This window comes from Leuciscus leuciscus (assembly GCF_965113295.1).
Source record: "Leuciscus leuciscus genome assembly, chromosome: 4".
Classification (NCBI taxonomy): domain Eukaryota; kingdom Metazoa; phylum Chordata; class Actinopteri; order Cypriniformes; family Leuciscidae; genus Leuciscus; species Leuciscus leuciscus.
In genome coordinates this window covers 14437503-14462275 of record NC_138728.1, presented here as the reverse complement: position 1 = coordinate 14462275, position 24773 = coordinate 14437503, and the positions used below count along the sequence as shown (strand labels likewise).

At 35.3% G+C, this 24773-nt stretch overlaps 3 protein-coding genes and 1 long non-coding RNA gene across 9 annotated transcripts in view; 3 read left to right on the top strand and 1 right to left on the bottom strand.

Moving 5' to 3' along the window:
* On the bottom strand, positions 1-6224 carry LOC309497606. Its single transcript, XR_014205630.1, has 3 exons — positions 6187-6224; positions 6024-6113; positions 1-240 (listed from the first exon to the last, which is right to left on the bottom strand). It is a non-coding gene; the product is annotated as an uncharacterized lncRNA (long non-coding RNA).
* Positions 2377-5329, top strand: spic (Spi-C transcription factor (Spi-1/PU.1 related)). Of its 2 annotated transcripts, none has more exons than XM_082167856.1 (5): positions 2377-2527; positions 2775-2862; positions 3022-3143; positions 3251-3347; positions 3644-5329. In XM_082167856.1, exons 1-5 carry the CDS (start codon positions 2525-2527, stop codon positions 4126-4128), a joined length of 795 nt encoding a protein of 264 aa, XP_082023982.1. In that variant the 5' UTR covers positions 2377-2524; the 3' UTR covers positions 4129-5329. The 2 variants fall into 2 exon arrangements, with proteins under 2 accessions (XP_082023982.1, XP_082023981.1); XM_082167855.1 differs by having other exon boundaries at positions 2402-2545.
* On the top strand, positions 5466-8760 carry spi2 (Spi-2 proto-oncogene). 2 transcript variants are annotated; one of them, XM_082167858.1, is made up of 5 exons: positions 5466-5853; positions 6039-6123; positions 6956-7080; positions 7166-7385; positions 7675-8760. In XM_082167858.1, exons 1-5 carry the CDS (start codon positions 5851-5853, stop codon positions 7989-7991), a joined length of 750 nt encoding a protein of 249 aa, XP_082023984.1. In that variant the 5' UTR covers positions 5466-5850; the 3' UTR covers positions 7992-8760. The 2 variants fall into 2 exon arrangements, with proteins under 2 accessions (XP_082023984.1, XP_082023983.1); XM_082167857.1 differs by having other exon boundaries at positions 6027-6123.
* Positions 8761-12434: 3674 nt separating this feature from the next.
* Positions 12435-24773, top strand: part of mybpc1 (myosin binding protein C1) — a 37759-nt gene continuing 25420 nt past the window's right edge. For 2 of the 4 annotated variants that reach the window (XM_082167778.1, XM_082167775.1), the window contains exons 1-7: positions 12435-12661; positions 18304-18321; positions 20480-20542; positions 21500-21775; positions 23143-23190; positions 23736-23786; positions 24271-24312. In XM_082167778.1, the coding sequence (XP_082023904.1) occupies positions 12640-12661; positions 18304-18321; positions 20480-20542; positions 21500-21775; positions 23143-23190; positions 23736-23786; positions 24271-24312 (520 nt within the window). In that variant the 5' untranslated portion in view covers positions 12435-12639. The remainder of the gene's footprint in view (positions 12662-18303; positions 18322-20479; positions 20543-21499; positions 21776-23142; positions 23191-23735; positions 23787-24270; positions 24313-24773) is intronic. The other 2 variants (XM_082167776.1, XM_082167777.1) reach the window with 2 other exon arrangements.

The window sequence follows — 24773 nt, the reverse complement described above, 5'->3', positions numbered from 1 at the left end:
GTTAAGTGCTCAATTATTGCATTACAAATAATGAAAATATTTAAAATGACAAACAGGGAAATGACTGATACTATGGTGACACTATGCAAAACAGATTACCTTGCAAATATAATTACCTTGTGAGTCCCAGTGGAGGAAAGGTTTACATACCCTTCAAGCACAGTCTCCCACATTTTATCATCCACAGCAGACAGGAAACAATTCCACACTTTACCACAGATGTTCCAGAACAGTTAAACCCTGTCAACAGAAAAAAACCAGTTGCATAAATGTAACTTTCTTGAGAATATTTCCCAGCAATGAAACTATATGAAATTATATATATATATATATATATTAAATAATGTACACACACACACTACCATTCACAAGTTTGGGGTCAGTAAGATATACTGACAGATATATATATATATATATATATATATATATATAAACAAATTAATGAATGAATTTTGTTCAGTAAGGATGAATAAAATTGATAAAAAATTACAGTAAAGACATTTGTAATGTTACCAAAAAACTCTATTTCAAATAAATGCTGTTTCTTAACTTTCCTATTCGTCAAGGAATCCTGAAAAAAATGCATCACAGTTTACATAAAAATATTAAGCAGCTTTTCAATGACACTAATAACAAATGTTTCTTGAGCAGCAATTTTCTGGAGGATCATGTGACACTGAAGACTAAAGTAATTCAGCTTTGCTATCACAGGGATACATTTAAACATATATTAAAATAGAAAACAGTTATTTTTAAATTGCAATTATATTTCACAATATTACTGTTTTACTGTATTTTTTATCAAATAAATGTAGCCTTGGTAAGTAATCTTTTGAACAATAGTATACAGTACTTTTTGAGTTTACTGACAATAAGTTTATTATATTATTTTTACCTTTGCATAATAGTAAAACTTCTGATGGTAAAAGTTGTTAGAAGATGTGCAAGTTGTGTATCTGATGTTTTGTCACTTTGATTTGAATCACTCACGTAACCTACATTAACTCATACTATTCGTCTTTATTGATGTAGCTCCTAATAAAGTTATAAGCAAAAGTTACTTTCCAAAGCCCATTTTTACTCATGATTGGTGCTTGACAAGTGTTCATTTTGGAGGTGCACATGCATGCTGTCAGCTGGTCAGGCAGGGAGACCAGCAAAAAAAACTAAAAAACTAAAAACAACCTTAGGCTGGTTTAAGCATTTTTCTTTTTCAGCATAATTCACATTACAACACACTTATAAAACAGTGCACCTAAGTATTCATATTCAAATGTTTGACTTTATCTTGAGAGCTTCAATGAATGTTAAGTGTACAGACACAACAAAGATAACAGACTATGATCATTTGCCTGGTAAATTACAGTATAGCTGATTAACTATTATCAGGGAGTTGTTTACACAGTTTGGGGCTAGATATTTTTCCACAGCACACTTTTCTAGCATATTGATTATGCACCAGATCACAGCGGTATAATCTCAGTCGACTGAAGTCTCATAAAATGTATCTGGATCTTTTATCAGTGAGCCTCTTTACTTTCATTCTCTGCACACCTGAAAGGGGAACTTCAGGAGTCAGTCAGTTGATATTTAAAACTTGTGTCATGAGAATGTGCAATGAATTAACTGTTGTTTTATGAGCTTAGAACAATATGCACGGCAAAAAAAGAACGAAATGTATTAAAATGGGACTGCATTTTGACGGTTTGACAGTTTGTGGCACAGATAAACAAAGTGTGTACTGGAAGTGTGTACTCAAGATTTTCATCAGTCTAGACTTTCTTTGCCTGTTTAGTTGACAATTGCACTGAATGTGAATTGAATGGAAGAAGGAAATGATTATCTTTAACATGTGTGTAGGATTGCTTTGTAAGAAATGATAGTTTTTGCTAATATTTTTTCACTTTTTATTAATAAAACAGAAATGCATAAAAAGAACATAAAAATCCATATTTCTGTCACACGTTTTCTTGAAGTGTCCCATCTCGGGTGCAATTTCCCTACATTCCCCAGCTTTTCTCTTGCTGTGATTATCAGAGCAGTTATTGTTTGTTGCCTCTTGATACTTTTTTACAGGACCAATAAAACACAGTGCCGTTGACAGCTTCTAACCTGAAATGCAAATGTTTTCACAAAGGAGAAGGAATCCTGGATAAACTAGTGGTTAGTAACTCTTTCTCTCTTTCTTTCTCTCTCTCTCTCTCTCTCTCTCTCTCTCTCTTGCTCTGTATCTTTTTTTTCATGGATGGAGATATGGAGATTGTAGAATAGAGGGACTATGAGTTTGTGTGTCTTCATTTCCAAAAAGAGAAGTAGAGTATCATTGACTGCTCCATGTTATGTTGACGTGGCAAATTTAAATGGACCCATGTATATAACAGGCCGCATTGGTTAGTTGGACAGTAAAACAGAAGTCCTTCTACAATATATCTGTCCACTTATAATCACTGAGACATAGAGGACTTTTCCAGTTCAACACAGTTGAGATCTACATAGATGAAGTGTTAGGTTTTCCAAGGCCAGAATGGTGAGTTCTTTGACTCAGGTGTGTACCAGTGTAATTATAAATTGTTTTATGTAGTATTTATTTGCTTGATTATTTAAAACTTGTTGATCCATACATTATTTTATACTTTTATTATACCATATACCTATTTAAGCTATTTATTATATGTAATATTTACATATTTGATGAGAAGACAGAACCCTAATACAAACATTATTTAATATGCACGATATTCTGAATTATACCTTCTTTTTTCTTTTTTTTACAGGGGTCTCTTGAAAATGACATCAATCAAGATTTTCAAGATGCCATTGATGTAATTCAGCGTCATTCTCAGACACGGCACTATGACACAGGTATTTATATAATATAATATGATAAAAATATACCATTAATAAAAATGTAATATAAGTATATTATATAATATTATCAAGTATAAAATATTATTAAGTATAAACTATTATGATGATGATTGTTATTATTTTCATTCATTCTCTGCTGACTGGCTCTTTCAGAAAATAAATCCTATGAGAATTTGGAAAGTCAACAGTCTTCTGTGAGACATGCCATCTCTTACTATCAGTTCACACCTCATTTTGAGCCTCCAGGATCAATGTATGACTGGAATGAATCCTCAGTAGGTTTACAACTCATTGAATTTTTCACTTTCATGGTTTCAGCTGTTAGCTTGTGATGCTTTCACCTGTGTTTTGTGACTAGAAAAGCTTCTCTCTGTATCTACAGTCATGGTCTCACATTGTGCCAGATGTGTCCCTGGGGCCACTGTGTTCTGCTGAGCCTTCGGTATTTTACTCAAACTTACCACAGCGCCACGGAAAAGGTACAACATTACAACAATTGTTTTTGTGTGTTTAAAAAAGTGATATTGCAATATGTAGGAAAGCATGTGCTGATGCTAAAAGGATGTTTTTAATTTTTCTCTCTAACTGCATAGCAACAACTATAGGCCTACTGCAGAAGTAAAATCACGTAAACTGAGCTGGAAGTTTTCAGGAATCATGATCTAATTAATAAAACTGACTGTACAGCATTTTAATGGTTGACAATTTTCAACAAAGTTGAGTTCTTCATAATACAGAAGTGCTGAATGCATTGTGCATTTCTCTTCCTCATTAGGTCGCAAGAAGTTACGGTTATATGAATATCTGCACGAGGCTCTTCACGACGACAACATGGGTGACTCCATTCAGTGGACGGACCGAGGTAGCGGCATCTTCCATTTCATCTCGAAAAATAAAGAGAAACTGGCCGAGTGCTGGGGTCAACGAAAGGGCAACCGCAAGACCATGACCTACCAGAAAATGGCACGCGCTCTCCGCAACTATAGCCGCACGGGCGAGATTGTGAAGGTGCGTCGCAAGCTCACCTATCAGTTTAATCCAGCTATACTGCAGCGACTGAGCTCACTATCAGGCTACAGCTCGGGCCCTTCGTCCAGAGACATGGCCCTTCATCAGCAAGGCTCTGCTGAGCACGTGTACTACAGCTCTCCTCTCCCGGACTGTCATTACTGGTACGGCCAATACTCTTACCAGGGCGAGTATGATCTTGCTACTGTACTGACAGTGCATGAGGATCCCAAAACAGGCGTTTCATTATAGTGATTCTCAAAAGAGCTGATTCCTAACATTCCATATATTCAAAACTTTACTCTCTCTGTCTATTATAAGATTGGAGATGCTTTGAAATAAACCTTGACATGGTAAAATGTATAGAAGAATAAAGCTGTTTTCCTAGTGCATTAGAAATGTGTGAATGCTTGTAAATGTAGGATGTTAACATAATGTTCAAAAGTTTAGTCACTATGGATTTTTTTGTTTTGTTTTAAAGGAAATTAATACTTTTATTCAGCAAGGATGCATTAAATTGACTAAAAGTCACAGTAAAGACAATTATAAAGTTACAAAAAGTTTCTATTTCAAATAAATGCTGCTCCTTTGAATTTTTTATTCATCAGAATCCTGAAAAAAAGGTATCGCTGTTTCCACAAAAATATCAAGCAGCACAACTGTTTTAAACATTCATAATCATAAGAAAATGAGCACCAAATTAGCATACTGTATTAGATTGATGTCTGAAGGATCATGTGACACTGAAGACTGGAGTATTGGTGTTGATAATTCAGCTTTGCATCACAGGAGTAAATTACATTTTAAAGTATATTCAAATAGAAATCAGTTCAATGGTAATATTTCATAATATTACTGTTTTTACGCTATTTTTATTTTTTTTATTTTCAAAACAATTCTTAATGTAAATAGAAGAAAAAATACGCATTATTACTCTGTTAGGATGTTGTGTGAACTTCATAAATCCATTAAAAAACTGCAAAAATGGTTCAGAAAGGTTATTTTGATATTTTGTATGCAATTAAATAACATTCTTACATTATCAAGTGTCTAAAAGAGTCCACATGCTTTTCCGGACCACTGTTTATCTACTGTTCTACTTCTATAAAGATCTATCTTCATATTTATATCTGCTTTTTTCAACTTGTTGACGTAAGATCATTTGTTTTTGTGCTCAAATAAAGTTTGCCATTTAACTTGGTTTGTCTGTTAAACTCTCCACTGTATGTACACTGTATAGCCCGCTGTATAAACGTCTGCGCTGATTTCTTTGCAAATGCATTGGGCCAAGCTTATCTAATTTCACAGCGAGAAGATTGTTTGGGACTGCTTTGTGTGTCATATTACAAACTGATCTCAAATCACCTTCCTCTTTGTAAGATAGCAATCAAACACTAATGTAGTGCTGCTGTATAATTTTCATACTGGACAATAAACACTTGTCTCATAACAATTGCGCTCTTTCAGACTTTATGATTGAAGTTTTAACCATTACATTTCTCTTATCTATGTTGCTTTCATATTTTGTTCATGAATTCAAATTTCTCGATCATTTCAGCACAAATGAATGTGTGTTTTAATGTAGAGCCTGTGTGCCATTGTTAGCTGGTTGTGGTTGTTATCTCTAAGAGTGAAGAGGATGTGGTTACTGGTTCCATAAAGCTGGATGCTAGAGATGTGTGTTAGACGGAGATCAGGTTGTGTGTGTGTGTTTGGACCGAAAGAAACTGTGGTTTTGGGTCAAAAGATGGATGGTTATTTATGTACGGTCGTAGATCATTCCAGAGAGGCCTGTTCACTCCCCCGGCCCCTTGTTACTGATAAAAACGAGTCTGTGCCATTTCAACGAGAGAGTTTTGTTTGAAAAGCACACTAATTGTAGCAAATCTGTATTTTTTTTACTTATTGGTTATTCATTAATACAACAACACTTGAAACAGCAATACTTTCAGTAAGGATCTCAGTAACACTAACATGGTAAGAACTGATATGTTTTACAGTTTTGTTGTATTGTTTTTATTCTACAGTGGAGCCAAAACATATTTGGACAATTGTAAATGTATCAATGTCATTATATATATTATATCTAACCAAATACGTTTCGGGGGCCCACTTGTGTATGGGAAAAAAAAATCTATATTTCTTACCAGTACAGTCCGCAGGAATATCAAACTGATTTGGAGGTGATTCTGGAATTTCTTGAGGAGCACTACAGACAGGAATCTCGAAGAAAAGCCCTATGGAACAGTAAGAAAAAAGCTTAAAAGCAGAGTTTACCCAAAAATGAAAATTCTGTCATCATTTACTCACCCTCATGTCATTCCAAGCCTGTATGCCTTTCTTTCCTCTGCGAAACACAAAAGATGATATTTTGAAGATTTTTTTCTTTTTTTCCCCATCCATGCAATGAAAGTCAACCCTTGTAAAAAAGCACTTAATTGTTCTGAATGTGTATGTAGTGTAGAATATATATATATATATAAAACATACTTGCAGACAATGTAATTTTAATTAAACAAATGGCCATTTAAGTGTACTTAACACACTGCTTCTTAACACATAACAACAATTTCTAATAACTGCTAATAGTCAAAGTTTTACTTTAAAGTACATTTTAAATCGTTTTATCATGCATGAAAGAAGTACATTTATTCTGATTCGTTGACCAACATACTACCATGTACTTGATCATTACAAATGTGTAATTACAAACATTTTGAATACATGACATTCAAGTTTCAATAGAAATTACATTAAAGTATATTTTAGTTTATCAATGTGTGTCATATAATATAATAATATAAATGTAATATAAAAACATTTTATTGCAGTTAACTTGCAATTAAGTGTGAAAACATTACATTCAGTTTGGACTTTATATATTAAGTATGTACGTTTATTCTTAAGTGCATTCTTATTGTTTAATGACAAAGTGTACTTCTTTTTCACAAGGTAATGGAGTAAAACAAACAAACATTGGACCCCACTGATTTGCATGGACAAAAAAAACACACATTAGTAATAAGGACGGCCTGTTTAGGGTTTATCACGACTAACTTTTTTTGTAATGCAATGGCAGTGAGGGATCTCTGTGCCATGTCAACTGATGAAGTTATGAACACGTTTGAAGAGAAGCTACCTGGTGAGGAGCAATTCAGCAATGTGTTAGAGCAAGACAAGTCCCAGCTGCAGTTTTCTGAGCAGGTGAACTATTCAGTTCAACATGTCTTGATGTTCTTGCACTCATTCTTTTCTATTTTAAAACCAAGAGCTTTTGTCAAATGAATAGGTCATGGGATCTCTGGCCAAAGCAAACGGATCCGACTCATATACAGACTGCGGGATAAATTGCAACGGCACCACCGTAGTCGATCAGTCTTCGGTCCTTCACAATGCACCCGACGGGCGAGTGTTAAATGCCCTAAACGGACCAGAGAGACCTTTAACTCCGAATACAACACCTGAAAAGTGTGCCGAATCATTGCCCAGCATTACACCTGCAGAGAAAGGTCAGTTCTGCTTTTGTGGTTTATTTAGATGCTATCTCAAAGGTGAGGAATAACCTAGGGGAACTGCAGCTCGGGAGCGGCTCGTCCTACCCATAACTGCCAAATAGAATCTCAGTTCTCTCTAATTTTCTCTGGTCTTGTGTACACCACTGATGCTTTAGAGATGCTTATCTTAATTACGCCTATCATAATACAAGCCTGTTTTATGGGAAATAGTTTCCATAGGCCTTTGCCCACACCTTGCACACACATAAACGCTGTTTGACCACAATTGTCTCTATGATTGCAGGGAAAAAGCTACGTCTTTTCCACTTCCTGTTCGAGATGCTAGAGGACCCAGGCATGGCCCACTGCGTGTCCTGGGTGCCGGCCTCAGCCGGCGTCTTTCGCTTTTCTGCAAGGCACAAGGAGCGTGTGGCAGAGCTGTGGGGCCAGAGGAAGGCGAACAGAATGCCCATGACCTACCAGAAAATGTCCCGTGCCCTACGCAATTACGCCCGCTCGGGGGAGATCATTAAAGTGAAAAAGAAATTGACTTACCAGTTCAGTGTTGCTACCCTCTCTACTTTACGGAATCAATATGGTATAAAGAAAGCATCGAAATGAGAGCTGAATGATTGTCTCCAGTGTGTTAATGTCATTATTTGTTACTCTCATGATATCTTAATTGCCTTGGTAACAGGAGAAGGGTAAAATTAGTTTCTCATTTTTTTCTTGCTCAATTATGTTTCATAAGAAGGTGATAAATATGGTGTTTTGTATAACAGACTCTTAAGCAAATTATTTACTTTTTGCTGTTCTTTGCGTATCTTGATGCATAAAGTATGTCTTTAAAAATGTCTTTTTTTTAATCATTTTCTTTTGATATTTTTCGATTTTTTAATCATCTTTTAAGCTGGCAGTTGAAAAGAACAAAACCAGATAAAACAGACTAAATGTCTGCTTCTTCCCACACTGCTCATTTGTTCCCAGTAGGTGGCAAAGCTGCTACACTGCTCTTATTTTGATTGTCACTCAGTGACTCACTACAGTTGTGCTTTTTTCCTTCTGTTTTTTGGACTTAATTATTCACAACTTAATTAATGGAAAAGAAAATACCATAAACAATCATCGATGCTATACATTACAAATCCGCAAAAATCATTGAAAAGCATCTTCTATATATTTTTTGTTCACTTCAGTGCTATTTTAGTATTATTTATATACTACTACTATTATTACAGTATTTTAGTTTAGATTTTAGCAATTTAGGTTGAACTTTTTTTCATTTTTAAGGTTTCCATTTAGCTTTAACTTATATTGTTCTTAGTACTTCAACTTATTTTATTACAATTAGTTGCCAAGGCAACATTTGTAATTGTATTTTTTATTTATTTTTTTTATATCTTGATGCATTAAAAAAATTACGTCTTTTATAAACTTGACTTTTATAAATAAAATTGTATTGGTGTACATTTGCATATATAGTCAGTCTTACTTCTTTTCTTTTTTTTTTGTAATTTAATTATGTGCTTTTGTCATTTTTATATTTCTATTTAGCTTTAATTTTATTATTTTTAGTTATTTGCCAAGGCAACATTTGTCATTTTCATTTGTTCTTGTTTTTAAAATTTACATGATGCATCTAATATTTGTATATTATTTCAGCTTTATTTCAATTAACGAAAATTATTTTGAATAGTTTTAGTTTTAGATTTACTTAACAACAAAGCCGGTTCAAATTCGGTGGGTCAAACCTGGGTCACATGAAAAAAAAATTATGAATGTTATGTTATTGCATAATACATTGAAATCTCAAAACAAATGAAATCTGCAAACAAATTATGCTTTTCTCAGAACAAACTTTTTCTTATCGATTTGTCCAATTACACTGTAAAAAAAATATTGTTGGTTTAACTTAAAAAAGTAAGTTAGTTATAAGTTATTTTGAGTTCTTTGAAATAAAAAATTTAATTTAAGTTAATACAATGAAGGAGATTGGTATAATAAAGAGAAACTCAAAATATTATGTTATCTGAACCACATTAATTAAGTTGATTTGACAAAAGATAAAAAGTCGTGGTTACAAATCATGAAAATATTTTTTTTTACAGCATAGGTAATTTTTTGTGAATGCATGAAGCCAAACAATAACTTATTGTCAATATTTTGAGCATAATCTAATAGTTTGACATTGTGAACTTATGAAATGCTAAATGTGCATGTGCTGTCTTTCTTTACAATAAATGGCATTCGGTTTGAGATTTCGTTGCATACTGCAATAAAGTTTCTAAATTTTTAAGCCTGGCCTAAGCATTCAAATGCTTTTTGGAGCCACTGTAAGCAGCTGTTGTGTTTTTTTCTTCAATGGCATCAGAGAAGTTGGACCCAGAGCTGTTGACAGCACCCTACTAAAAGACAGATTCTTGGTTTGGTCTCTGACTGACTGACCGGCCACAGGGTCCTCCTCACACATGGTAATTTGCCATTCAGAGATGGTGTTTCTCGCCCTTTATAGTCCCACAGTGTTTTGTTCAAAGGAAGAAGTGAAATCTATTTCTGTAGTGAGTATTCGTGCTTTACTGACTCACTATATCTAAAGCACTGCCTGCTCCACAGGGAGAAGCTCCATTCTATTGAACGTTCTGAATCTTAATGAGATGCTGAAATTCGGAGGCGATATCATTTCGTCTTTGTTTAGGGTCCTATGTGTGTGTGTGTGTGCGTGTGTGCATTTGTCAAGGCAGGTGCCACTGTGACTCTCTCGTCTGAGCTTTTTATGGTGACCGTGAGAGCTAAATCCCCATGGGCGACATGAACCTTTAACCAGCAGTCTGGTCCAAATGGTTTTGTGTGAACTTTGTGCCAGACCCACATGATACTTCCCCAGCACCCTGTCTTAAGAGCTGTACACAACAGGGTTATAAATGGGCCCCTCGTTGGAGGCTCTGCTACCAATAAGGGCCAAAAAAAATCATGCTCAAAATCAGTCAAGATGGTTTGTGATAGAAGAGTATGGCACAACATTCATAACCTCCTTATATCACACACAGCCAGGTCAGAAAGAGATTCCAATTTAATTTTGTTAATGTGACCACATACTTTTGGTGTGACATGCTTTTGTGAAAAATTCCCATTCTAAACATGGATTTCGTTGATGGCAAGTGTTTCTACAGATAGAATGACTGCTGACTAATTACCGTCAGAGTCGTTCAGAACAAGAACAGCCAAAGACTCCTGGCTTAATATGTAATATGCTACTGGCTCAGCAGAACCATCTTATATTACTTGCTGCCGTTCATGTGACCGTTTGAGAAGTTGACTTTTTTTTTTTCTCAATCTTTGCCATATTCATGTCTGCAGTTTAACTAGAAGTTCACAGACAACACAAGTTCCACGTTCTTGAAAATGTTTTGTGTTCATATAGGTTTAACATGCTTTTGAAAAATGTTTATATAATTAATAAATATCAGTTATGAAGAGTCACACCACATCTTACATTTTACAACCTGAAATATTAATTATTTGATATTTTAAGAGACTTGCTTGGCACACCGATTATGCCAAACTAACTATAAGGAATACGTTTCTTTTTAATAATTGAGTTTGTTTGATGTTTGTTATCAGGACATTTGTATCACTTTTTAACATTATGCACACCAAAAAATATCAGTATGAATTTTATGTTTTTCTGAATATGAAATTTAATGTATTTTCTGAAATTAATAGATTACAATTAGCATAATGTATTTGGTTTCAAGCAGATTGCTTTCAAATCTTTCTTTATTATTTGAGATACATTTCTGTAAATAATATATCAAATTAAATGTAACTGCTCACTAAGACTATTAAAGCTTTGGGGACTCACTGTGTAAATTGCTGTCACGTCTGCAAGAAGCAGGGCCTGATTTATAGTGAAAATTAAAGCGTTAACAGGATAATGAGAGTCTTGACAATGACAACAATCCCACCATCTTTCCATGCTTGATAAGTCAAAAGTCAGAGTTCAGGATGACCTTCTAATTATAGAGTTTAAAAGCATTGCTCAGGCCTCTTAGCAGAATTTATAGTCCTGGCTTGTTCATATCACCCTCATCCACATTACATCCACATCATCTCTGGCACTTGGCTGCAAGGTGAAGTGAATGTTTCCTATTTTTCTCACTAAGCCCTAAATATCACCCAAAGGCCTTCTAGGGAAAGGGTGGAGCCTAGACACTGGGAACCCCTGGATGACAGCATCACCTAATAATATCTATTTCATTCACCCTATAGTCAATGCCCTTGACATGGGCCTTGTGGCAGGGTCGTCTCTTCATTACAAACACATTGTTGACAGTATATTAATCTAGATGTTTTTTATGTTTAAAAAGTAAAAAAACAAAACAATAAATAATATTATATTTTACTATTATTATTGTATAATTTATTATATAATATTTTTTTAATTATTAAAAAATATATATTTATTCAATGTTATTTATTATACATCATATTATATTATTATTATTATTATAAATTAAAAAATAAATAAATGGAAAATGTGACTATATTTTCTATATTTTTATTTTATTACATTTTATTATATTGTATATTATTTTATATTTCATATAATTTAAAAATGTATAAATTGTAAATTTGACATTTTATTTTATTACATTTTATTAAATATTATTTATTATATATCTTATTATTACATTATTATAAATTATGAAATATATCGTTCTATACATTACAATGATGCCAATTATAAAATTATACACTCATTATCATTTTGATTTAAGTGTCAGGCATTCTGTATATAAATAAGTTATGTCTCTTTGTGACATATTCAAAGCAATGCCAACAGAAATACCGTCTTTTTTTCTGCAATGCAACGTTATCCAAAAGCCCCTCTCGCTGTCTGGCTCCAGCTGGTGAGGAGACAGGGCACAGCGAGCCACATCTAATCCCCAGGACTTTAGGAGAAAAGGGGAGGGAGGTGTTAGGGATCTTTTTGGGCTCCATTATCAAAGAGAGAGAGGAGTGGCTAGGATGAGCGCTATATAAACCCCATTTATTCATCACCCCCAGATCTGTTACTTTCTCCTTCACGTTCCTGCGTTGCCCTCATCCTCATTGGCTTCCACAGTCTCTGGTGCAGCTTTCCTCACCTCTGTTTCTCCATCATTACACCCCCTGGCTAAAGGACACCCCCTGCCACAAATACTGGGCAGCCCAGACTCACCCCTGAACCCCTCCAACTGGTGCCCGGTCCACCGGAGAACGGCTCAACATGCCTGAGCCCACAAAGAAAGGTGAGAACGAATTCTGTCCGTCATCACGCCACAGATCTTGTAGTCTGATGGGAAAACTGGAGCAAAAGGTAGAGAAATGTTTTAGGATGGCAAGACATTATTATAATTATTCTACCAAATCAAGACATACAACAACATTATTGAGTGATATCACCTCAACCTTACTAACAAACATGCTGATAACAAATTAGCCGCGCAGTGTTTTGCTGATTTGCTTCACCAGTTTTGATTCTAATCTAAAGTTTATGAGCCAAATAGGCTTGAACTAGGCAATAGGCAAACTCACCTTGGTTAGTTTGCCCAACTGCATTTGACACACATACATCATATACAAAGTTGAGATGGTAAAGAATGCAGATAATTGTGTATTATCAGCTGTGTGAGATGAAACACTGTACAGAATATAACGTACTACAAAATATAGAGTATAATGTATAGGTCAAGGTGGTTGGTTAGAAGTAAGTTCTGCTTTGCTGCATCCCTGCAGTCATGAGAATGACCCAAGCAGACATAAAAAGCTCAGGGATGATCAGGAATTCTGGGAGCGACTGTGAGATTCACATTGTGCTGGATGATGAGGTGATCCAAACACCTTTAGACAAAGCAACTATTGTCATGACTGTTGCTATGATGGATGGCACATAGTCAAGGCGATTAGGAGAGCACAGTCAGCTGAGCTGCACAGGATTCTGGGTATGGAATGGTGGTGACTTACCCGGCGCTGGGTTACAAGTCCTAGAGCCCAGCTTTACTGCAGTGCCAGAGGCATCGCTGATGGATGATGCAATGCCGATGGCCCAGTGGGGATGCTACGCCTCCAGATGGACAAATATTTCAGGGGTGATGATATAGAGATCAGCTTCCACTGCCTAATGGATGGATGGAGAAATATGAGGATGCAGCATTGTGTGTTGTTGTCCTTTGAGTTTCATTGCATTATTATTATTATCATGGAAAATTATTATTATGCCAGACAGATTTCGACATTTGGAACTGCGTCCCCATGAGCACAACAGCTCTTATGCGATGAGATTTCATCATTCTTGACAAGCACCGGTGACATTTAAATTTTATTTTTGGTCATTCTTTAGCTTATTTCTGAGGATGACTCATATTTTAATATCTGCCGTCCAACAACGGACAATGGGGATTATGAAGCAGAATGAGGGCGATCTTGGAGAGTGATGTTACGGCTGCTATTTTGATGATGCTCATAAACATGGTCATAAACAGGGAGGTGGCACGATTCATTTCTGTAAATGGTTTGGAGACGTGCCCGTCGCCCATCGCAAATGCCATCCAGTTGATTGTGCAGATTTTTAAGGTCTTGAATGAAAATATTTTGGATAGGATGCACATGGTGACTAAAACCATCTGTCCATCAAGGCAAAAGGCCTAAAATAATTTTCTTAATCAGTATTTTTGTCTTGTTTTCCAGTGAAAACATCTAAATATTCTGAAAGGGGTTTTGTTTTGGAATGACATAAGGTTGATTAAATGATGACTGAAATTTAATTTTGGTGAATTATCCCTTTAAAACAAGATAAATAAAATTGGATAAGAATGTATCTCCAATTAATTTAATGTATTTAAAAAAAAAAAAGTACCTTGATTTTAGCATTAACATAATAAAATTTACAAAGATTAATGTTTAAAACAAGAAATAAAAACAAACCTTTTTTACTATTACCATTTAGCTTCTCAAGTAAATGTATCTTGTTTTAAGGATGTTTCAATATTTTTACCGGAAAACAAGACACGATATTGTGATTAAGAAAATGCTTTTTGCAGTACAAGTAGTTCCTTTCTCAAGTAACAAACAATGAGACTTTGAATTGGTTACTGTGAAAGATGAAAACAAAGTAGTTGATGTGCCAACTATAATATTTAAAGTACAATGGATTTCATGTAGATGCCTTTCACAAATAACCTCAAGAGAGAGTGAGTATTAGACATTGTGACCATGTCTGTTTGAAAAAGAAAATGATTGTTCTCATAAATTTGAGGGAACAGCTGATGGGGGGCGGTTGGGGTTGCCGTGGAGCATTGACTCCAGGCTTTAAAAGGCTGGATGAGGGATGAACAGGACTGGACCCCCGGGGAACTGGATTCCAGACCCCTGGAATAGTTCAGAATGAGCAGACTTTTAATCCCCATTGCTCTCTCTCTTCTCTCTGTTAGTCCTATCTTTCATCCAGTGACTTTATGTCTCTATCATGCTGAGAATCCTGAGCTCTTGTTTGTTTGAACTTTGATCTCTGTGATAAACAGTATCAAAGGATGGAGGTTGTGACCTACCTCTACATATGACAGCATCCCAAATAGCATCCCACAGGAAAACAACAATGGAAGGAAACAAAAAACCTTAGTAGCCTGTATCAGTGAAAGTTTATCTCTGGAGGCGTATCAGGGTAATATCTGCCCTTTGACTAATGACTTAAAGATAGTCAAAGGTGAAATAATCCCCATGTCAAACCCACCCTACATTAGGGTGGCGTTTATCCAGGGTCCAAAATTAACCTTTTCTCCGGCTAATGGTGGGTGAATGGAGAAACGGGGAAACAGATCAGGTCATTGTGTCACTCGCAACATCATAGATGACCTGGTCTCTATCTCTCTGTGAACTTGCGCTGAAGAGACCATGTTTTATTTTTTGTTTTATTTCTAGAGTTTTTATGTGAGAAATATTCCACTTTTAAATATATGAGTAATCTTCCCATGAAGTCCTGGGAAAATAACATTTTAGGTATCCTATAAAAACATTTTTTTCAGATGTTTTACTTGTAGATGGTCTGTATGCCATTAGTTTTGAATTATGCACGTCAATCACTTTAACTATTGTGCATTATGTAACAGTTCCTTATAAAGTTACCAGCCAATTGGCAACTTTTACTTGAGCGAGTGTTAATTTTGGATCCTGCATGCCTCACTTTCACTTTTTTCTCATTCAAAGAAGTCGAAGTGTCATTCCTTCATGTCAGATCTCACTCATAAATCAACACCAAGAGAAACAACACATTCAAGCTGTCATCTGCTCTCTGATGTCTATCATTATCTGTGCAAGCAAAGTTAGCACGACTCCCACGTGCAATTGTACTTTGTTACTGTAGAACTACAACAATTAAAAAAAGACTGATTCTCAAACTAAAAGCTGCATCTATGCCCTCTTAACCTTTTGATTATGGAAGATTTTCAGTCTGTGTTATTTGTGACAATCAAAAGTTAGCCACAGTGCATTCGCTTATCAATTAAAAAGCATGTAACTGAAAATGTTCTTTAATAAATGAGGTCTAAATTCTATGTATATTGAACTGGAGGACTAGTAACAAGTGTTTGTGTGTGGGGGGGTCAACATGAGGTTGTCTGTCCTCACGACAGCAGTAGGGACAGCTGAACATACCTGCATACTGTTGTGCTGCACTGCGATGGTAAAACAATACCTTTCAGAATTGTTGTTATTGCTGGATGAGCCAGGGGGGATCTCGAAACGGGCAGAATGCCACACAAGCTAGCTTAACTCTTTTATGGGTGGAAGGACCCACGTCATTGCCAAATCTGAGCTAAGGTGTCCAAAAGACGTGACCTGTAAGATGGCATCATGCACAAGATAACAAAAGAGAGAGACATAAAATAAGATTAGATATCTCAAAAGACTAACTAACATGCAAAAACATCTTGATTTAATATTATTACATTTATATAGCCTAGTGCTTTTCTTACAATAAGCACAAGACAAAAAAAGAGGGAGATAAAATAAGATTAGGTGTCTCAAAAGAGTTATTCACATGCAAAAAAAATAAAATCTCAATGTAAAATATTAATAATTATAATCTGTAAATAGATAAAATAAGGATTAGGTGTCTCAAAAGACATGCAAAAAACCATTGTCACAACATACTGATAATGATTATTAATTACATACTGTTTAGTGGGGAGATCATTACAATAATCATGATTGCTATTACTATTATTATTATTATCTTTTTAGTGATCAAATCCCTACTCTCAGATGTTAGTTAGACCATCTAAATGTCTCTTTACATTTCTTATGGTCCCATATAATTGTGTCCCAAGTCTCATGAATTCAAGCGAACTTTATGCATTTTGACGAGTCTTTTGAGAAGTTTTTAGCTACACCATATGATGACGACTGAGGAGACAATGCAATATAGGACATGATGTCCTACAGTACAGTGTGCACAAAATGTGACAATGAACTTAAGATAATACCCAGTGAAGGAGAGATGGACTGACAGAGACTGCAAACCATTTGACAGAAACGAGGGAGCTGAAAGCTGAGAGATGTCAAAAATGTCAATAGGCTAAACGCACAGGTGTTCACATTGGCTCCTGACAGCAGGGGGCAGGAATGGAGCGGTCGTTCTTCGAGTGCTTCACAGAGATCCTTTTGTGCCATGATCAGACTAGGCTGGCATCCTCACAGAATTCACAGCAGCCCATGCCAAGGCAACAGGAGCGGGTCTGAGACAAAGCTGCTGACATTTACATCACGTAATAACCCAGAGGAAGGTTTTGTTGCTCTTTAAGAGATCAGGAGACCTAGTGGAGTTCACGATGGTCCAAGTTCAACTTGGTCTCAAATGTTCTTCCTAAACATCACTGGAAGTTTGAGATCTCTGACTTTGAGTGCAGATTTCTGAGAACTTAAAAAATTTGTGACATAGTTCAGATCTCCTTTGAAACTCTAAAGGAGACACGTGTAAGATTAGGTGTTTTTGTAGTGTAAATCTGAGAAGCAGGATATTCCAAAAGTCTCCATTTAGGCTAGTCTCCATTTACTCTCATTGCTCTCAAGCAATGAAATGTTAAAGAGATCTCATTTGTGAATTTGCATTCCTATAGTACTTCATCTTCAGGTTTCTATCCAGCAACTCAAAATGATTGCTCAAAATCCCATCACATGACCTCATGTTTGTCTTTTTATGCGCATAAATTTAGCATCACAGCTTTCTAAGTACATTCAAAGATGGGATTAGATCATTTGCAGCTTTGTCTGCTTTAAAAAGAGTCAGGTGCCCATCACGTGTCCATGCTATGGTAATCTATAAATAAAACAGCTGGTTTATTTTAGAACTATCATGCCAAGGGATGTATGCGCTCATTGATCTTGTTAGGCTTTTATTTAACTCCTCTAATCACATTAGGGTCTGTAAGAACACTTTCATCATGCTCTGCTGGGTTTACTGTAACTCTGTGTCAACATGTGCTTCTTTAAACTGTTTGCTATAAGTCTAGCCATATGCACTGCAACTAACACAATACTGCACACTGACACCCAGTTAAAACCTGAATGCTTTAAAGACAAACAAAGCTCATATATTTCTGCACAAATAAGTACAGTAGCCCAAAAAGTATACAGACCGTAAAATGTCATTATATTTGATAACAAAATATTGTGGCTTTTATTTTAAAGACAGCACAAGCACATTTGTTTGCAAATGACACTTAGGTTTTTTTATTTTTTTTTATGGAAAGATGTTCAGACATCAAGTGTCAAATAATAATAATAATTGGGGGCCACAGTAGCCTACCATCCAATATCGTAGAAACATTTAAAGCTCAGCCTGCCTAAAATAAAGTAAACTTCATGGAGCTGTTTTTCTTTTCTTTTTCCCTGACAGATGATGGCCAACCTGAAGGTGAGTGGTGAATTTCTTCAGAAAACCTTGTTTGCCTCACCCTGGATAGGTTTTTATGAGTGAAAGGATAAACGAGATTCAATAGTTGGGAGGGAAACAAAACTTTAAACAGTCTGACTAGAAATCATTGGCTACTGAGAAAACAGAAAGAACACATTTTATTCTCTAGCTAAGCTATAGGTAGCTAATATTAGCTTCAGTGTAACAGTTCTCTATCATCCAGCTCGATGTATTTTTTGGTTTAAATGGGGGCTGCTAGACTTAAAAATATCAAAACATTCATTCTTATCATATAATCAATACTTTAGTAATCCAAGAGCATTACTGGTCTGGTTGTTTTGAGTCACAAGATAGCGCCAATTTGCTGTTCTCTAACGGTGTATTAGAAACGAGTGGCAAAGTGGAGAGATACACGTGAAAGTATCAGCGTGACAGTAAGGTGCGGTAACATTGAAGACTTTCGGTGATTTTTCGCGGTCATAAAAGGTAAATAGTTTATTATCAATATTGTAGCAATGTAAGAGCTCAAACAGATGTTACTTACAAATCAAGCAGCTTTCAGTTGTTCACTGCGTCGATCGATAATTTGAGAAATTCACGACCGCGTGGATTCCTATCGAAATGACTGGATTTCGCCCGCGAAAAATTGCCGGAAAACGATAAACGTGACCGCACCTTTGCCATATAATTAATAATTAAATAATCGTGACATTTTACAAAAAAAAAAACATACAGTATCGGTCAAAATTTTAGAAACATTCATGTTTTTAAAGAAGTCTCTTATGCTCATCAAGCATGCATTTATTTGATCAAAAATACCGAAAAAATAACAGTAACTTAGCCTAATATGCTGATTTGCTACTCAGTTATTATCAATGTTAGAAACCGTTGTTAATATTTTTTTTGGAACCTGACATACTTTTTTCAGGATTCATTGTTGAATAAAAAGACAGCATTTGTTACAAAACATTTATATTTGAAATAAATTCTGTTCTTTTTAAACTTTTAATTCATCAATCCTGAAAAAAGTGCCCCAGGTTCCAAAAAAAAAAAGAATACTAAGTAGCACAACTGTTTCCATCATTGACAATAACTGAGAATCAACTCATCATCTTAGAATGATTCAGAAGGATCATGTGACACTGAAGAATGGAGTAACGATACTGAAAATTCAGCTTTGCTATAACAGAAATAAATGATATTTTAAAGTAGGCTATATTAAAATAGAAAACCATTCTTTCAATTGTAATAATATTTCAAAATATTACTGTTTTTTTCTGTATTTTTGATCATTTAATGCAGGCTTGATGAGCATAAAGAGACAAAAAAAAACAAAAAAACATTGAAGTATTCTAGGGAGTCACATAGGCAACCTAATAAAGTGAATAAATAGGCTAATTATAATCTACAGTAGGCTACATTCTTGATACAAATACACCACCGGTTGATTCCAGTGGAGTTCTGTGAGTGTCTAAGGCTTTAAGTACTTTGATGTGGACCTGTTTCGTATGACATAAGTTGGGCATTTCTGCAGAAAAGTACACATTCAATAAGGTCATAAGCGCACAGCACTGGTATAGTCTAAATGTGCAAACATGGTGGTCACAGCAGTGCAAATGGGAAGTATTCGACAGATGAGTCAATGCTATGCCTTGATCAGTTATCAATCAAGTGGTCTGAATCCCTGTATTCTGTCCAGATGATCATGGGTTGTTGATTCAGATGACATTTCTGGCCCATGTTTATACCAGAGTATACTGAGACATAGCCTACATCCCCTTTAAAAAAAGAAAAGAAAAAAGAATAATCATTGTAAAATTAAGTCCATTTCATGCTTCAGAGATCATTTCATTTTCTTTTACTCTCCAAAACAGGAATGTTTTGGGGAATTCTCCATTTTCCTCTGTCCTGACAGTGGACTTCCTGAAAGACAAGCAGAAGTTTTTTGCTTGTATTTTATAATTGAGGGAGGTCCACTGTGTGTTTTTGTGTATGTAATGACATTTTTATCTGTATAGGCTATACATGTAAGTGTCTGTGAGTGAGTGTTGTATCGTCTCCTGTCCTTCAGCATATGTATGTGTCTGTTTGTGTTGCTGACGCTTCATGCTTTGAAAGAGGCACTTGCATTCCTCCGCTATGTCTGTCACATACTCAGAGAATGTTGCCCCAGTCTCTGGTGACGCCCCATCTGAGAACTCGGTTGAGATCACACCAAAAGGTAGGTGTTCAACCAAATCCCCCCCTTTGCTTTCTTTCGCTTCTCAGTTTCACCCACGGCACTCTTACCTCACGTGTGTGAGAGTGTTTGTGTTTGCGGCACTGTGATTTCCACCAAATTATCACTTTGTGACCACAACAGTTCAGGTAAATCATCTCACATACGGTACAAACTACGGTAAACACACACACCTCATGGCCCAAAAGGTTCGAGCGAACACTACGGTGGTCCACACACCTTAACCCACACCTGCGTCAGTACTAATGCCTGTTCTGGTTTATGGATGACAGGATTTTCTTGAGTAAATGCACATCTGTATATGGAGAAGTTTGATTTGAAGGTATAGTATATGAAAAGAAGCAAATGACAGCCACAGAAAGATGATTGATCTGTGTAGGCATCAACTGTTTATTGTGCTTTCAAAATAAAGCTGACTGCATTAGAAATGCTAAATTCACGTAATGGCTGTAGTTGGTGTGTAGAAATATATGGATATTAAAAAAAAATATATATAATTTGTATAGTAATATTTAGGCCTATATATTATATTACTAAATTATATATTTTAAATAAATATATACTAAAACATCTGCAAACCTTTTGTGTATGAGAATAACAAATAGAATTTTGAATTGTTTTTAATCTTGCACAAGTGTACAGATGCCTGCAGAGTTGGATGTACTTTGCTTCTTTTTGGGATTTACAGTTTCATAGATGTACAGTGACTAGATCTGACTAAATTCAAACGGACCTGAATAAAATCCTTAAAGATATTATTAGCATAACATTTCATATACATAAAAATGCATATTAAAACACATATTTGACTTATTTTTGCACTTAATTGACTAGTTTAGTTGCTCTACATCTATATGAGAGTGTGCATGTGTAATCAGCTGGGCTGAAGTTGGCTTCCTGAAGTCTTGCTGCTCTAGCCTGGCTGTGTTTGCTGTACAGAGGCTAAAGTGGCAACCAAAGACACAGAGGTCATAGTGACTGTCACAGAACCAGAGGCAGCCGTACCCATACCTGCTGCTGAGGCTCCACAGCCACAACCCATTATAATTGTGGTGACTGAAATAGAGCCAGTAGAGGGTGAGGTCACAGACACAAGGCCAATAGTGACAGAGCCTGTAGAGAATGGGCACAATGAGCCAGAGCCAACACGGGCTGAGAAGCTTGTCGAGGTGACTGAGGTAAAAGAAGAGGAGCCCAGCACCTCAAAAGTTCCTGGTGAGTATTACTAAGAGTAAAACTCCAATAACAAGTTGTCAGTGTTGGGGAAGCTACCTTTAGACTGTAGTTTGCAAAGCTACAAGGTACATAAAAACAATGAGGATTGCAATTGGGCAACAACATTTAACTTGCTTGAAAACATAGCGGTTTTTCAATGTTTTTAAAAACTGACCATTATTGTAGTGAATTCTCTGTTCACATTCAGCCATGATTGAGATAAGATGGATGATGTTCATCTGGTCATGTGACTTTTAAATAATTAAGACAACCCACTCCTTATAGAAGAAAATTGCTTTTTTTTTTTTTAAGTCTTCATTCTTGTGTAAAACACTTAAATTTTTCTCATTTGAACAATTTTTTTAACAAATATATTTACTGTACAAACACTGTTTTTTTTAACATCTTAATTTTTTGCAATGTATTGTATATATATAATTTTTATATATATGTTTTTGAAAGAAATCTCTTATGCTCACCACGGCTGCATTTATTTGGAAATTTTTTTAATTTTTTTTCTTTCTTCTATTTGCACTACATCAATTCTTGCTGGAAATTTTTTTTTTTAAGCTATACTGTTACAATGCTAAACATCTGTAGTGAGTAAGATTATAGTTACCGTCTCCCCAACACTGCAAGTTTAATACGATCCAGGTCAAGTACATGTGGGAAGCAAAGTTGATTTCAAGCAAAACTTTCATAATCACTGATAGCAATACAAGCATTAAACTTTACGTAACCATTAGTATTTTCCATCATATTTTGTTTTGTTGATATATATTAGTCTAAATAGGCTAAGTCTAAATATGTATGATTTGTTTTAGTTTCCTGTCTAATAACATCAGGCAAAGGGACTGCCAATGAAAATTAGCCTTTGGCTAACTTGGGTACATTTTCATCTTTTTAGATGTTGAATAATTTGCATTGTCCGTTTCATAATAAATTAATAAATCTTTAAAATCTGATATAGACAGATCTGTAATAATGTTATAATGGCACCACATGTTTTGACCCAGGTGTTCCTAGAGTATACCAGATCTCTCACTAGCATGCAAAGACTCAAAGTTTTCTCTCACTTTAACCTGTACAGGAAAGTCCTTCACATCAAATAATTTTCAAAGATCCTTTTTCTTTTCTTAAAATTTTAGGTTGCAAATGTTACATTTAATTCCCCTTTCTGTAGTCCTTTAAGCTCTGTACTGACAGTGCCTGTAAGATATGTGACCTTTAGCGTGCATGTGTGTGATGTAAATCCCAGAGCAAGTCCAAAAGAGTAAGAAAAGTCCAGACTAAGACATTGTAATCCAGTTTATAAGTAGTCTAAATGTATTTGTGTGTCCTCTAACATTTGAATTTATACTGATCAGCACCTTCACTGAAGAAGTCTGCTAAGACAATAGTTACCCCATTAAAAGGTATGCCAATGGAAGACACAGAGAAGTATATCAGTCAATGTGCATTTTGTGTGGAGATGTGTGTATGAGCATCACTGTGTTTTCTCTGAAGCTTTAATTATGTGGCTTTTTCAAGTATTTAAGTACAGACAAGTTGCTGAAGATTAAATCTGTTCCTGCTGCAACAAAATGAATCTTCTGCAACAGTTTCTTTGTGTATTGCAAAATAATGATCATGGGTTTCACCGAAGCCAAAATATAACCACACTTCCTTCCATCCACATGTGTTGCCATAGCCTGCATGGCATACATATTGCTTCTGTCTTTTATCGCACTTCATCCTCACACACGTATACACAACTGCAACATAGTCACATGCCATTCATCTCATTCTTGTCAAAAACACATGTAAACATTGCCAGCATTCCATCTTTTATTTGTAAGCGGGTTCATGGTGAATTTAAAGTTCATGTTTGACTGTGCAAATGCATGCTGTGTTTGGTCTACGGCTGGAAATGGAGTTCAGTGATAGGTGGGTGTATGTGTCAATCACACCTTTATTTCAGATAAAGATGATGATGTCACCGCCAGCACCCCATCACCTCCACCTCCAGCAGGTTGGTAGCCATGATGACCCATCTTCATCAAATCACTGTTGTTCTTTACTAATGTTGTTGCTATGAACATGTCAGTGATAAAGCTTAAGGTTGCGCTAAATAGATTTAGCAAAGGAAACGCATGTATGCAAAAACAGATGCACTTAATGTTTGTGATTTTTGCCCAGCTCCTATACAAGCATTTAGACCCTTTATATAAAATATAATCATATATCTATATAAAGGAAGAGTTGACATCTGATCATGTCTGATTTCTGACATAATACTATGTTTGTGCAAACATAAAGTTTTTGCATATAATACAATATTTTAATGATGTTTTAAATGTATAGTAAAGCAAAGAAAAAAATTGATAATAAAAAAAAGCTAAATCTGTCAAAGTATGCAACATTGTATTAAATTGTCTCTATTTTAGGCCGATAAACAACCCTTACCTTGGTGAAACAGATACTCATAATGAATAATATTTTGTTTTCTTTCACAGAGAATGGCAGCACACCCAAGAAACTTTCTATTGACCTTCCTAGTAAGAGTCTTTTATTAATTAATGCCCTCATTACTCTTGATCCAGGGGTTTATTTTTAGATTATATGTGAATCTATTCATTTGAGCAAACAGGTTCAGGATTAATGAGGTTACTTATAGCAGAGAGAGATCATTGTCCTGTGAATTTACATTTACTTCCAGTGCACCATTGCAACATAAGTGGATTTTATGTCACCATAAAACATATTTCTTACACCATAATGCATTACTAAAATATAATATTTTTCATTTTATAATAAAATTAAAGATATAACTGTAATTGCAAATTAAAAACTAATAGTTGTATGTAAATATACAAATATTTTTTATTGCAGTCAAGCACAATGATTCCTGAAAAGACATTTGAACATGTACGGAATGGCGCATGACATTAACAATCTGTTCCTGCTTTCAGTTCATGTTTTATATGTGCAATTGTGTGTTACAGTGTGTTGGCCGCAA